Below are 13,639 nucleotides of genomic sequence, written 5' to 3' on the forward strand. Positions count from 1 at the left end.
TATTTTTTTTTTTTTATCAAGGTACTTTTCAAAACCGGCGTTCTGAGCACCATAATTCTTTATCCATTAAATCAGTATACTACAAATAAAACAAATCGTAATGACTTTTGAAGGTCAGACCACTAAAGATAATCTTATGTAGTTGAAGTATTATTTTTATAAATGATTATCTTTTTTGCAGCTGTTAATCTTATCTTATATGTAGATCTAGTTCTGAAAGCTGTAGAGATATATATTGTCAAGTTTTCATCCTTTCGAAATTGAATTATAAGGATCTGCTATTAAAGAAAATTTATCTTTCACCAATAGGTATTAAAAGAGTTCCTTTGTGGAAAATAACATTTTTTCTGTATAATTTGCTTTTTGCAATGCCAGCCAGAATAATAATGGCGGTTTTTTACAATCATATTCGGTTTTATACAATCATATTCGTACTAATAAATTAATCTATTCTTTTAAAATTACTCTTATTTTCATTAAATTATTTCGGTAAAATTTCCTCTACCTATAATAATAATTTCTCAATATTAACTAATTTGTCTTGCTGCTGAAATACAATATTTTCCCACTGATTGATTAATCAATTTTTTCAAAACTAAAATGTGGCTTACATGAAATCCAAATAATCGCTTCAATTACACCAGATTTAACCAAGTCTGATTAAACATTTTAAATTTTAAGTCAGGATGAAATAACTCACAAAATAACAACTTTATTAGTGTATAAATAGATTTATAGCAGAATTTTTAAATTTATTATTTTTATATCACTGCTCTATTGTTGAAGATATATTGGAAATGTGTATTAAATGGCAAATAAAAAGTAAAATGAATCTAAAATCATTTTGAAATTTTTTTCAGTAAACTTAATAAACAGTGGTGGCCAAAATTGTGGGCACCTTTGGAAATTATGTTTTTTAAACTTTATATGATTATAAAAAAATGTTTCGGTTCACAAAATGTAAACTTATATATCATTTTAATGAGAATTCAATACAGATTTCAAAACAAAATGCAATATTCAAACATTTGCAATACAAAATGTTATACGTATTTTCATCTGAAAGAGAAACACAGTGATGAAGTGGATTGTAATTTGTAACTTTCTTGGCCAATCTTGTTCTGGGAACCAATCAAATAATTGCCAGCAGAAGCCGACATCATGTTTAAAGTTGGAAGGAGAATAAATTACATGATCAGATAGTTGAAAACTTAAGTTTTCAAAAAACTAGTTTACTTCTAGGGAAGTAGTCGCAGAAATTGAGAAATGATATATAATACATTGCATAGTAAATTTAAAAATATGCAACCAATGATTTTTTGGGATAACTATCATTGCTTATAAAAGAAATTTAAATCAGTTATAAGTCTAAACAAGTTTAAATCAGAAAATAACAGCATTACCATTGTAGCATATAGTACTATAATCGAAAAAGTTTAAGGGAAAAAAAATCTAAAAGATTTAAATAAAAGTCAATAATTAACTTCAACTTTTGCTATAGCAATAGTATGGTTTTCTGCAAAGGTTCCTTCAAGTAAGTGACTCACAATAGAATGAAAACAATTTTTAACAATATTTTTTTCAATTATAACCATAATTAAATTACTTTTAATCTCTACCAATAATAATATCATTGAGTTTTTGTGAGAATTCTATGAAAAGCCTTGAAATGAGTAACCAAATGCTGTATTAACATATTTTGAAAGATATGAATGCCTATTGAGATGTAATTTTAAAAAATTTAACTCAGTTTTGCATTTCTTCTCCATAATTTTAGAAAATATTACAATAAACATATACATAAACTTCAATACAATGAAATTATCCAATTATTTTGAGGAAATTTTAAAAACGTTTTAAAAGCATTTTTTTTATAGAAGATGCAACAATACTATTAATTGTTGCATCTTCTATGCAACAATTAATAGTATTGAAATTTATGTATGTGTTTAATTACAACATGCATTGTTGTAATTAAATTCACCTGAATTTCTTTGTTTTAAGAAATAATTTAATCACATTTAAACCACTAAAACTGTTATTAAGATTAAAGAGAAAACAAAATTTGAATTCTTAGAGCATTTTCTCAGTACTTAATGAAATATATTTTATAAAATCTGTTTCTCAGTTCCAGCTTATTAAATAGAGATTTTCAGATTTTTTTTTCATTGAAATATTTTTTCACACTAGGTTTAAATTGATTAAAGATCATTTTAAAGTTAGTGTGAAATGGCAGTAGTAATTAGGTGTGAAATGGTGGTCTGATTCTATTCTGCACCATAATAGCATCTTCAGGTGAAATATCTTTGACTAAGCTGTCTCGAGCAAATCTAAAAACGCTTATAAAATAATCTATTCAAATAACTTACAATGTGATAATATGACTCGAATATAATTCAAGGCACATTTTAATAATTCTCAAAATATAATATTCAAATAAATGTTAAGTAATGTAAAGTTGTATAACATGAACTTACAGCTTACAACTTATTTCAGAACAATTATTTTAAATAGATTCTATAATATAAATCTAAATAATTAAAGAATTTATTAAATAGAAAGATTCCAAAACATTTATGGAAAATTCCTGTGCTGGCAAAATTTACATGTTTTTAAGGAAAATGATGAATTGAAGCATGTTAAATTAATTTATCATTAATTTATTAATCATAAACAACACACATGTTCTTTAAAACAACTTTATTTAGCACATGAGAGTTCTTTTAATGCATTAACAAATAAAAGTCACAAATAAAAAAAATTTAAATACAAAATTTGTTTTTTGATCATTACATTCCTTCTATTGCATCAAAACTAAAAATTGATTTAAAAAAAAAAGTCAAAGAAAAAACACAATAAGAAAAGTTACCATTACGTTATAAAGCAAAATCTTCACACGCTTAAAATATATTTTTCGCAAAATTTCAAATAAAAAGAAACTTATCACATTTATAAAAGTATTAAATTAGAAAATTTGTAAAATCTGAAAAGGTTCAAGTTAAAAAATAAGTGAATTTATAATTCGTCTCCTTCAATAAAAAAATATTCAATATTATTCAGTAGGAATCAGTTTTGATATTTTTCAAAACAAAAATGCTGAGTATATTTTAAAATTAACGAAGAATACCTTCATGGCATTTTAAGTATAGAAGGCTTAGAAACACTCAACACTGGCAGTTTTAAATACATACATTATTTAAGCAATGGCACATTGCTTTTACTAAACAGAACACAATCACAAACAATATTTACACTAATAAGAATTCTAAAATGCATTTAATATATGCAATTCTTAATTATGGTACTTAATGTAAACAGATATATATAAGTGAGCATAAACTAACACATTCTTGCGAAACGTACTTTAGACTATATTTATACAAATTTTCAAACTGAATTCTAGTTTCACTTACACTTCAACATTTCAATAAAAGAATATTATATTACAGCATAACATTCTTTTGACTTGTAGCGTGCCTTATACTATCACCTAAAGCACTGGAAATTCAAGAAGCAAAAAAATTAATAAATCTTAAAATTTATGTATTCTTTAAATATAGATCTTAAAATTTGTAATCTCTTCATCACATTTGAATAGTATTAGTAACATGAGTATTTTTATCATCCATCAAGTCAATCTTGGAAAAGCTATTTTTGTTTGACAAAAATGACTAAACCCATACACCATGAGGATTTTTATTTGTAGGCACAGCATTTTCTAATTGCCTAGGAGAACCTATGATTTTGCGAGTGCTACCAGGTCTATTATAAAAGTTACCTGAAATAAAACATTATTATTTTAGATTAGATGGAAAGATAACTAAAGTATGCAAAATAGAACTCAGTTAATAGAAAAGACCAGTAAAAAAGAACAGATTTTTTTTCAATTATGCTATAAATTTGATCTTGATCAGAATAAAGTACATTTTTCTATAAATCATTGTTATAAATAAATTTGACACAATAAGCAAGTTCATATATAAAGTTAAATTCACATTAACAATGAATAATTAGCAGAAGAAAAAAAGAGAAATCATACTATTATAATATGAAGTTAATATTCAATGATGGTAAATTAAATATATACAAGAACTGGCAATGTTCAATTTTGAAACTAACTTATAGGCATATTATTAACATATGCATAACATGGTAAACAGATTGGTTGCAGTTAATAACTTCAAATTACAAAATCTTTCCTATTGGATTATTATTATTCCTTTCTGCTTTCTAAAATTAGATTTAAAATTTTAATTAAAAAATATCTATCTTTGTTTAGGTGTAAAGAATATACCAGACTACAATTTTAAATATTCTTAATATTTTTTTTTTAGATTTATAAAAACATAAATATAGTCAATTGCCTTAAAAAATCAAATAATAATAGATAAAATCAAATAAAAAATTGTAAGAATAGTATGCTGAAGGTAAATTTAGAAGATTAGGAAGTATTAAATTCTTAATCATGATATGCTGTTCTATGTAGTTTTAAAATCACCTGTTAATCGAAACAAGTCATTTTTGACGCCATTTTGAATACCAGTGATTGCATTTGAATTTATGGTTTAATATTATTCCGATATTGAAGCTCACCAAAATAATACCACTTCCAGAATGAAGATATACAACATTTACTTTATTTGTAATATGGCATACACACTGAATTATTCTAACTTTTAAAAGATAAATAATGACAATTATACCTATATTTGCTATCATATTTATTAAAAATAGAGTTGCCAAAACTAAAAATTATTAATAACTAACAAAATCTATATAATCCGATTGATTGACAGCTTTTCATAATAATTTAAGAGAAATGTAAATAATTAAAAAGATTAGGCTAACACTAATCAATGAACATATAAAAAATGGTAATAACCATCAACAACATCCAATTTTTATCTTAGTATTATAGTTGCATTAAAATTCAAAAATACTTTGACATCAAAAGTACAAGTTTAACAAATCCCCTACAATTACCTATTAAAGTATACCTTTAAAAGAAAATACTTTAAATGGAAGCTTTAATATAGAGATATCATTAAAATAAATTAAATGACCTTTTACTGGAAATAGATTATATATTATAATATTAAGAAGTTTACCTTACACTGGAATTCAATTAGCATTGAAAAAATTAATCTTTTTGTTTCTTTATAAAATTATATTGAATTTAGAATAATGAGCAATAAGGTGTAACGAAATAAGCAACTTTTAATTTTTAATTTATAATAGAGCAAGAAAAAATTGCTTTTTGGTTTAGATAAGATAAATAAAAAAATATGAAAAATATTGGAAAGTCTTGACGTCCGTAAAGATTTAAAATTTCACAAAAACACACTTTTTGGAGCTTTTCCAATGGTTTTTGCATTTCTTGATTAAGAAATATAAAGTTTTAAATTGGCGCTATAAAATGAATAGAAATATAAAAACAGTTTTACTATTGCATTGGCATAGCTTTGCCAAGTTCAGTTGAATAAAAATGGCACATTCTAAATTAGCGAAGACAAGATAAATACCAGAATGTTCCATTTTGGGGAAATTTAGTGATTTGTTTGAAGTTGAACTGCCTACTTACGAATCTGTTATAAAGTGCTACTTTTATATTAGATATAACCTCAAAACTGTTTCAGTGTAGGATCTTTCTGCAAGTGAAATATGTGACACTTTAGTTCCCAAAATAGAACAAATATGATCAAGATCTTCTATTCCTGCTGTTTCTAGCAAAAGAATTTTACAAACGATAAAAGCTTAACATGCTAAATACAGGAATTTACTCAAGACTGAAAGCAGAAAAGGGCAAGATAAGTTTGATTCCAACCCCACAAAATTTAGAGAAGAAACTAAAGAAGTTTATTAGATATTGCTGCTTTTAAGTGTGTAAACTTCAATACTTGTATAAAAGAAAAAGAAAGTACCAGTTATGGAATAAGAGTTTCTAAATGATCAATGCTCTAACAGAAAAATGACTTTAGGTAACATTGATATAGTTACCACAAGCATTTGGAGGAAGAAAGAAGCAAGAAAAAATAAAGAATTACAGTGAATAGTTAAGTTTAATTAAGAATGGACAAAAAAAAAAAAAAAAAAAAAAAAAATACTAGTGTGTCAATAACAGTTACTAGGGAAAATGACAGCACTGAAGAATAACAGTGTTCTTTACAAGAGGTAAACAAACCAGAACCTAAAAATATACAAGTGATACAATTACAAGGTCCGACAAAACTGAATGGAGACAAAAGCACTCAAATGTGTATTAAACTGCCATCTGTAGCTTCCTTTGCTGACCGTACCAGAATATCGGATGGAACTGCTGCAATTATAGCTAGTGTTGCTTTATAAGATTTGGATGTAATCACAGAAGAAGACAAAACCAATGTAAAAGAAAAGATGAAAATTGGAAGACACCTGAATCTGAAATAAATAGTATAGTGAATAGTATAAATAGTATAATAGAATAGTATATCGATTTCCCCTGGCTTCCTTGTCACACGCAAGCAGTGGAAAGAGCTGTGGAACTGGTGACCGAACTTGCTTAAAATGTCTGTAGTTTAAACACAAGAGAGGTTATGTAAGAGCAAAAATTGATTTGTACGTGAATATGCCAAAATTTAATACAAAAAATAGTTTAATAGGGCAATGAAACAAACAAACATTTTGCAGCTGCAACATATATAATCATTACGGATATAAAATTAAAAAACACAAAATTTGACATAAATTTTTTTTTTTTATCATTATTATATTTTGTATAATTTTTTTCCAAATGCAACACTTATATATGCATTTAAAACCCTCTTTTGAAATATTATGCATACAAAAAATTCATAAAAAATATTTTAAAGTTTATAATTTTTAAATATTTTTTTGAACTTAAAAGGCAACTATTTCCCACTATTACCAAACTAAAAAAAATTAAAGACTATTTTCGTTCCACCCTTATGAACAATTAGTTATATTATACTACAAAAAACATTACTATAGTTTGCACATTTAGGAATAAATGTTACAATGAATGGTATCAATGCAATAATTATAGCAAAATATCAATATTCAGTATACAGCATTTGTTGATATTATAAATTATATACAACTTATATATTATCTCATATGATTTTCAATGATAAATGTATGGTATTAAAGATGCCTAAGAATATTCATATATATCTGATTCATCAGTTGCATAAACATTCATATTAAATAATTATACTTACCTTCTAAAACTAATTTTCCTTCTTCTGATGGTATTAGGGAGAGAGAACGAAGATTTGCTTCTCGAATGTCTGCCATTAGTACTTCAATTTCTTTTTGCTTTTCGGCAAGTTTCACATCTAAATCTTGAAGTTCTTCTTTCGCTTGTTCTGATGCAGCCTTCTGACGAAAATCGTGCATAAAAAAAAGAAGAAACAAGGTAAAGAATACTGTAGATAAAAGTTCATTATTTATATATCTAACATTAATTTGCACATTGTTTTAAATACCTCACACAAAAGTAATAAAAAGGAAACCATTAAGCAAATAATTAAAAATAAAGACAAGCAATTTGTTAGTTTATCAAAAATAAGCTACAAAATAATGAGCCAAATAAATTTTAAAAGAAGTAGGATAAAGTTTTTTTTAAAAAAAAACTTTATTTAAGATCATAATAAACAAAATGATTTGTTTCCTTTTAATTTTTATAATCTTTTTAAAATTATTACTAAAAAGTTTATAATGATATGAAATATAATGTATAAAGACTAACAAGATAAGATTAGTAGACATAAGATTCTGAAAGTCTGTAGTATCACAATTTTAAAAATAGGGATTTCATAGTTTGAGTCAAGATAATGAAAATGTTCATTGTTCTAAAAATCTTAACACTTATATCATAAATAATGCACACAAAAAATATTGAAATTCAGTCTTTACAGCAGGCTTTATTACACTGAAAGGAAATTCAAAACCTTTATAATTTAACTTGTTATTTTGAAACAAAGTACAGAGAAATAAATTTCAAGCAATATTGCTTCATCAAAAATATACTAGAAACTAGGGGTATTTCTTTGAGTTTCAATAAGCACCTAACAAATTCAAAGAATGGCTAATATCTTAGGTAATAAATGGATACAAAATAATGTTTTTTATTTATATCCTGAAAAAAAAAATCGCTTGTCAGAAACAGTCATATTATAATTGTACTAGAAAATATTAAAAACACAGATATTAAAATAATTTTTATTCATAATAAACACCTGTGATTCAGCTTCTATCACTTTTTCTTTTAATTGCTGCTGAAGGCACTCAACTTGCGTTTGAAGCTGTCGTTCTTGTTCCTCCTGTTCTTTTCTTTCTTGTTCTTCTCGAATAGATTTCAAACGTTTTTCCTCAGCAATTTCTTCTAGAAGCAATCTGATTCTTTGCCTGCATTGCAGAAGCTCTGTCTCGCAATTGGCCAGCTGAGAACGGGCCAAAGTGAGCTCAGACCTGAAAGTATTAAACTTTGTTACAGACAAGTTGAGCCAATTTTCATAATATAATTGAAGCAACAGTACATGCAATGTTCTTGAAATTTTATTTTATTCTTCAAGTAATTTTAACAATAACTTCTTTAAATAAGAATGATTTCAATTTTGGAGAGAAATATGAATGTACTTTCCTTATTTATCAGTCATCAGAAGATAAGATATGGTCAATTTAGATCGTCTGGAGTGTAACCTATTCTTATCCTTTGTTATCACCATTCAAATTATTTATCATACACATCTTCATACAAAAAGACAAAGGAATGTTAAAGTTTTTTTAGGGTGATAGAGACTTAACAGATTAGTGATATGAGAGGGAAAGGTTTCTAATAGTCTATTGGTATAGATCTGTATTATCCAATACAAAAAGTTAGATTTACATCTGAAAAAACCAGCCTTCTTTTTCCTATTTAAATTTTAATATATTTCAACAAAAATTGTCATGAGGCATCCTAGGCTTACAAATAAAACTTAAAATTAAAAAATAAATAAATTTAGAAATATGTTTAAATCAAACATCCAAGATTTTTTCCCTATATAGATACAATATTCAATGGAGTAAACATAACTTATCTCCAGATGCACCTTTTATAAGAAAAATAATTCGATGAAATGATATAGAGATTTTTAAACTTCCATGTATTTGTGCAGATCTAAATATAGAGCACTTTTTTTTCAGTCAATGCAATTTAATTAGATATTATCAATTATAACAGCTATATTAATAAGCCACTATTATTCAAATTGACTAGATTTTTATCTTTAAGGGTAACATATACAAGATATAAAATACAAATATAAATAGAAAAAATAGCAAATAAAGTTCCTTGCAATTACTTGGTACTATTAAGACTTATGTTTTGCATTAAAGCAAAGAAAATCTGACAAAACAGTGGAAAAGTAATTCAGCATAAATCATTTGATTTGGAATATTTTATTGCTATATAGTTATGGTAGAGCTCAAATTCAAATTATATCTGAAATTTGTTTTCCAATAATTTTTTTTGCCTGCAACTATTGTTAAGTAATGGTAGAAGAATATTGGATTCAGAATGCCCAAAATGTAGTATTGGAATTTTTAATTCATAAAATTTAAATATACGATAGTATCCGGTATTTACATTTTTTTGAAGTGGTTTCCAATGATTTACAACGCTATCCCTTGAAAAATGTAAAACCGCGATAGTGCAACATATAAATTAAATATATTTCTTTAAATGATACCTTAGTGTGCGCTCTTCCTGGCGACCAAGTTCAACTTCTTCGCTGAAAGATCGGCGATCAAGTTGAATAAGTTCACCTTCTTGTTCGTGATGAGTGCGTTCTAAATGGCATACTTCTTCTTGTAAAACACTCAGCTTTTCTTCCTGTTCTTGAAGTCTTCCTTCCCAATAAAGGATTTCTAGAGGCAATAAGATTATTTTTTACTAAATACATTCATAAATAAACATGTATTTATCAAAAAGAATTTTTGAAACATGCAATGCAGTACATAAACATATATGAATTATCAGTACAGAGCCTTCTATTTTAACTGGATACGTTATTGGTCACTGCTTTTATGATTCACCGGGCCGCGGTCACATTTACATTCTATGTGTCTTGAGATAAATGGAGGGCTTAGAACTCAATAAGAGTCACAAAAATGCGTGTCATAACAGGGGATTTTAAGTACAAAAACTTTGTCTTCTGGTATTGGTAGGCAAAGAATTGAGTTCATACAATTCCGGCCTATCCAGCATTTTTGTTATCTGATCTGCCTTTCCGCTACATTAGGCCGGATACTCGGGAGTGTACTGTAATTGAAAATTAAATGAAGATATAAAACAGTAATTAACATAAATACAAGCCAATCCTATTAATCTTTCTGATTCACATGTTGGACATTTTAAAATCATAATCTATTCACATATAATACAGTAGAAATAACTTGTACAGGAATATACATATTTTATTTATTTAATCCAATACAAAAAAATGAAATACCCACTGTGGAATATTTCACATATACTTCAAGACGCAAAGTTTCTTACATATTTGAAAGTGAATTATTATCTGTATTTTAGAAATCGTCAGAGGAGATACTGAAGTATGGATAAGGCAGAGAAGAAAGGCAAGAGAAAAAAAAAATTCATTCGAAAGTTACATTGCATAATTTTAATAAAATGAATGTTAATAATTAAATGTTAAAGTCGTTTCTACAATCTACTACCAAAGATATAGTCTTGTGCATATTCTGTAGACGGTCCAAGGTCACATTTTCTACCTTGCCTGGTACCAGTAATGCGGCAGAAAATGTGAGCTTGAACCGCCTACAGAAAATATACAGACTATAGAATAGAATTATCTGATTTCAAAATTAACACAAACATTAAAATTTCCTTGAGTTATAAAAGCTCAAGGAACTACGATATCTAAATCCAAACATTCTTAAATATTTTCTTGAATAGATAACGTTGACGAATAATGAAGAGCTTTTTTTTTTTTATGTACGTTTCTGAATAAATGAACATTTGCAAGCTTACCTGCATCAAATTGTGACAATTCAGCCTGCTGATTATCCAATTTTTCTCGCTGCAAAGACACCAAACGCAGTAAGTCTTGATACTGAGGATCACGGGAGAGATCTTCGGGCTGAGAGCTCTTCGGAGAAAGAGTCGTCTTATTTTCACTGGTTAAGTGCTTGTCTATTTCTAATTTGGCAGACAAAGTTTTCTTAAGTTTCATCGAATCATCCGATATGTTGGTGTATGATAACTGAGAAGGTTTCTCTGGAGACCGGCTAGGAGATTTGGCTCTGCTAGGAGACAATCGCTCGCTGCTGGAAATCGATGGCGGATCAGGGCTCCTGGCATGGAAATCTCGTATTTGGTCCGTAATTAAATGGTTTTTATGACTATTTGGTTGGCGAAGATGATTCTGAGGCTGACTTGATGAAGGACCTCGATCCATGGGCGAGTATTGATCGGTGCGATTGGCAAGATGAGGTCGTTTGCTAGAAGGAGATTCTTCATCTGGTACGACATGAGAAGACGCAGAATTAGCTAATGATAGATGACTAGTCGGGAAACGACCACTCGAGCGCGATACTGCTTCGTCATAAGACGGTGGATATTTCGGCCTTTCGATTTTCGAACTGGGGCTTTCACTGTCTCTGGGTCTCTGTGGGACCCCTCGGACAACACCTTTGGGGAGGTCTTGCTTCGACCGCCCCTCTCGATTTTTGATGTTCCGGTTCGCTGAGGTCTCGCAGTTGGGCTGGGAACATTCATTGATAATGGGCGGTGTGGAGTTTTCGCTGCTCACACTGCCACTGCTACCATGCCCACAGCTGAACGTCAGAGATTTTTTAATTTCTTTGTTGTTCAGTGGGATTTTCTGTTTATTGCTGCCACTAGGAGAAAAGCCCCTAAGAAAATCATGCTGCCGTTTATTATTGTTTTGAGATTGATTATTACCAGATGACACTTTAGCATCACCGGATGATCTTCTCATAACAAAATGCACATCGTTGGCGTATTCACCCCATTTTGTGAGCACTTTTAGAGGTTGTTCTTGGGGCGCTAAGAGTCTTTCACTATTTCTCCATTTTTCCACCAGAGTAAAGCGGCCAGTTTGGCCAGTGGCATGTGCCAAGGCATAAACGACATCTTGGCACGTAGAGGCTTCAGTAACTCCACATACTACCCTTTGTATGCCATCAACCCAAACCTTTAATTCCATGATTATTGAGTGTATCACAATTTTTTGACATTCTCTTTTCTATGAACATAGTGTTGACAGTTGAGACAACAGCGTAATTCCATTAAAATTATCCAGGGCCACAATGGATGGAAGGAATTTTAACAGGGTCTGCAAAAGAAAATAGAAATAAATATAGTATAACTTCATCAATTACAATTATAATAATAAGAATCATTCAATTATAATCGTGAGCAAAAAGCTTAAATATAAATAAAATGCATTAAATTAACGAGATTGTATTTTCACAATAAACAATAGTGATATAATACATATACTTTCAAATACATAAGAATATTTAATTAGCAACTTTCGTAAAAACACTGATTATTCTATAAAAGGAACAAATCATTGGTGGCAGAATAAATATAAAAATTCGATTCAACCATGCGTAAGTCAGAATTTAACATAATTAAAGCAATAATAATTTTGCCCAAATTGATGCCGTAATGTATTGGGTATAATAAAAACATATGAATTGGATCCAAAACAACGATGGCTTCATAGATAACATTTATAAAACGATAGATTGACAATTTCCATTTTGAATATGAAAAATGCCATATTTTAAAGCATGGGAAACTGAGCTTGGTTTAAAAAGATCAATTCTAAATAAATACTAAGAATACAATTTACCACTTAGGTAAACGCCGTTTAAAGTGAATGATGCAAATTAAAGGCTAGAAAAAAAGAACTTACGTTTTATTAGCTAAATTGTATAATTAGAAAAAAAAAAAAAAGACTACAGTTATAAAACAGAGCTTGATATTCACGAATGAATCGAAGTGATGATCCGTCTTGTTTATTTATTATCAAATGAGATTACAAATGAAAAAAATCACTAAAGTTATTTTCCAGGGTAAATTCGTCCAGTTATTTCCGACTTATCCGCTTTGGTCTAGTCTAAAAGCCGCGTTAGTAGTAAATATTTTCTATAAAACTCAGGATGGATATGGTGTGCAATTTTTTTCATATCAGAACATATGAGGTGCAAAACAAGATTAGCTTTGAAATTATTGGTATAAAATTACGATTTTTTTTTGTTTTAATATCGAAAAAAAAATAATGATACGGATATTATCATTTTTTTAAAGCAATTAATATTACTTTGTCTCTTGAGACACTTTCTTATCACAAAGTACAAACACCTGAAGGGATAAAGTTTATATGAAACGACGCCTCAAAAGTCATTTGCTCACTTTTATGAGCGATAAAAGAACCGAACACAGAAGCTCACACGTGTATAATGAATCGATGAATATCAATAAATCGATAACATCTGACGGCTCGTGAACTAAGGAAAGAACAGAAGTGTTCGAAAAGCAACTGAAGTCAATTACTGAACAAGTTACTTTCAATGATTATGAAAACACAATCGAACAGAACATTTT

The 13,639-nt window shown here is 28.2% G+C and overlaps 1 protein-coding gene across 6 annotated transcripts in view; it reads right to left on the bottom strand.

Annotated features, from left to right (window-relative positions):
- Window positions 1–2,715: 2,715 nt before the first annotated feature.
- The window catches only part of LOC129981846 (ras association domain-containing protein 8-like), a 77,216-nt gene continuing 66,292 nt past the window's right edge, over window positions 2,716–13,639 (bottom strand). For 5 of the 6 annotated variants that reach the window (XM_056092871.1, XM_056092872.1, XM_056092873.1 and 2 more), the window contains exons 2-6: window positions 11,033–12,359; window positions 9,732–9,909; window positions 8,238–8,469; window positions 7,218–7,377; window positions 2,716–3,778 (exon numbers count right to left, since the gene is read on the bottom strand). In XM_056092871.1, coding sequence (XP_055948846.1) covers window positions 3,672–3,778; window positions 7,218–7,377; window positions 8,238–8,469; window positions 9,732–9,909; window positions 11,033–12,230 — 1,875 coding nt within the window. In that variant the 5' untranslated portion in view covers window positions 12,231–12,359 and the 3' untranslated portion in view covers window positions 2,716–3,671. The remainder of the gene's footprint in view (window positions 3,779–7,217; window positions 7,378–8,237; window positions 8,470–9,731; window positions 9,910–11,032; window positions 12,360–13,639) is intronic. The other variant, XM_056092876.1, reaches the window with a different exon arrangement.

Source organism: Argiope bruennichi, chromosome 8, assembly GCF_947563725.1.
Source record: "Argiope bruennichi chromosome 8, qqArgBrue1.1, whole genome shotgun sequence".
Classification (NCBI taxonomy): Eukaryota; Metazoa; Arthropoda; class Arachnida; order Araneae; family Araneidae; genus Argiope; species Argiope bruennichi.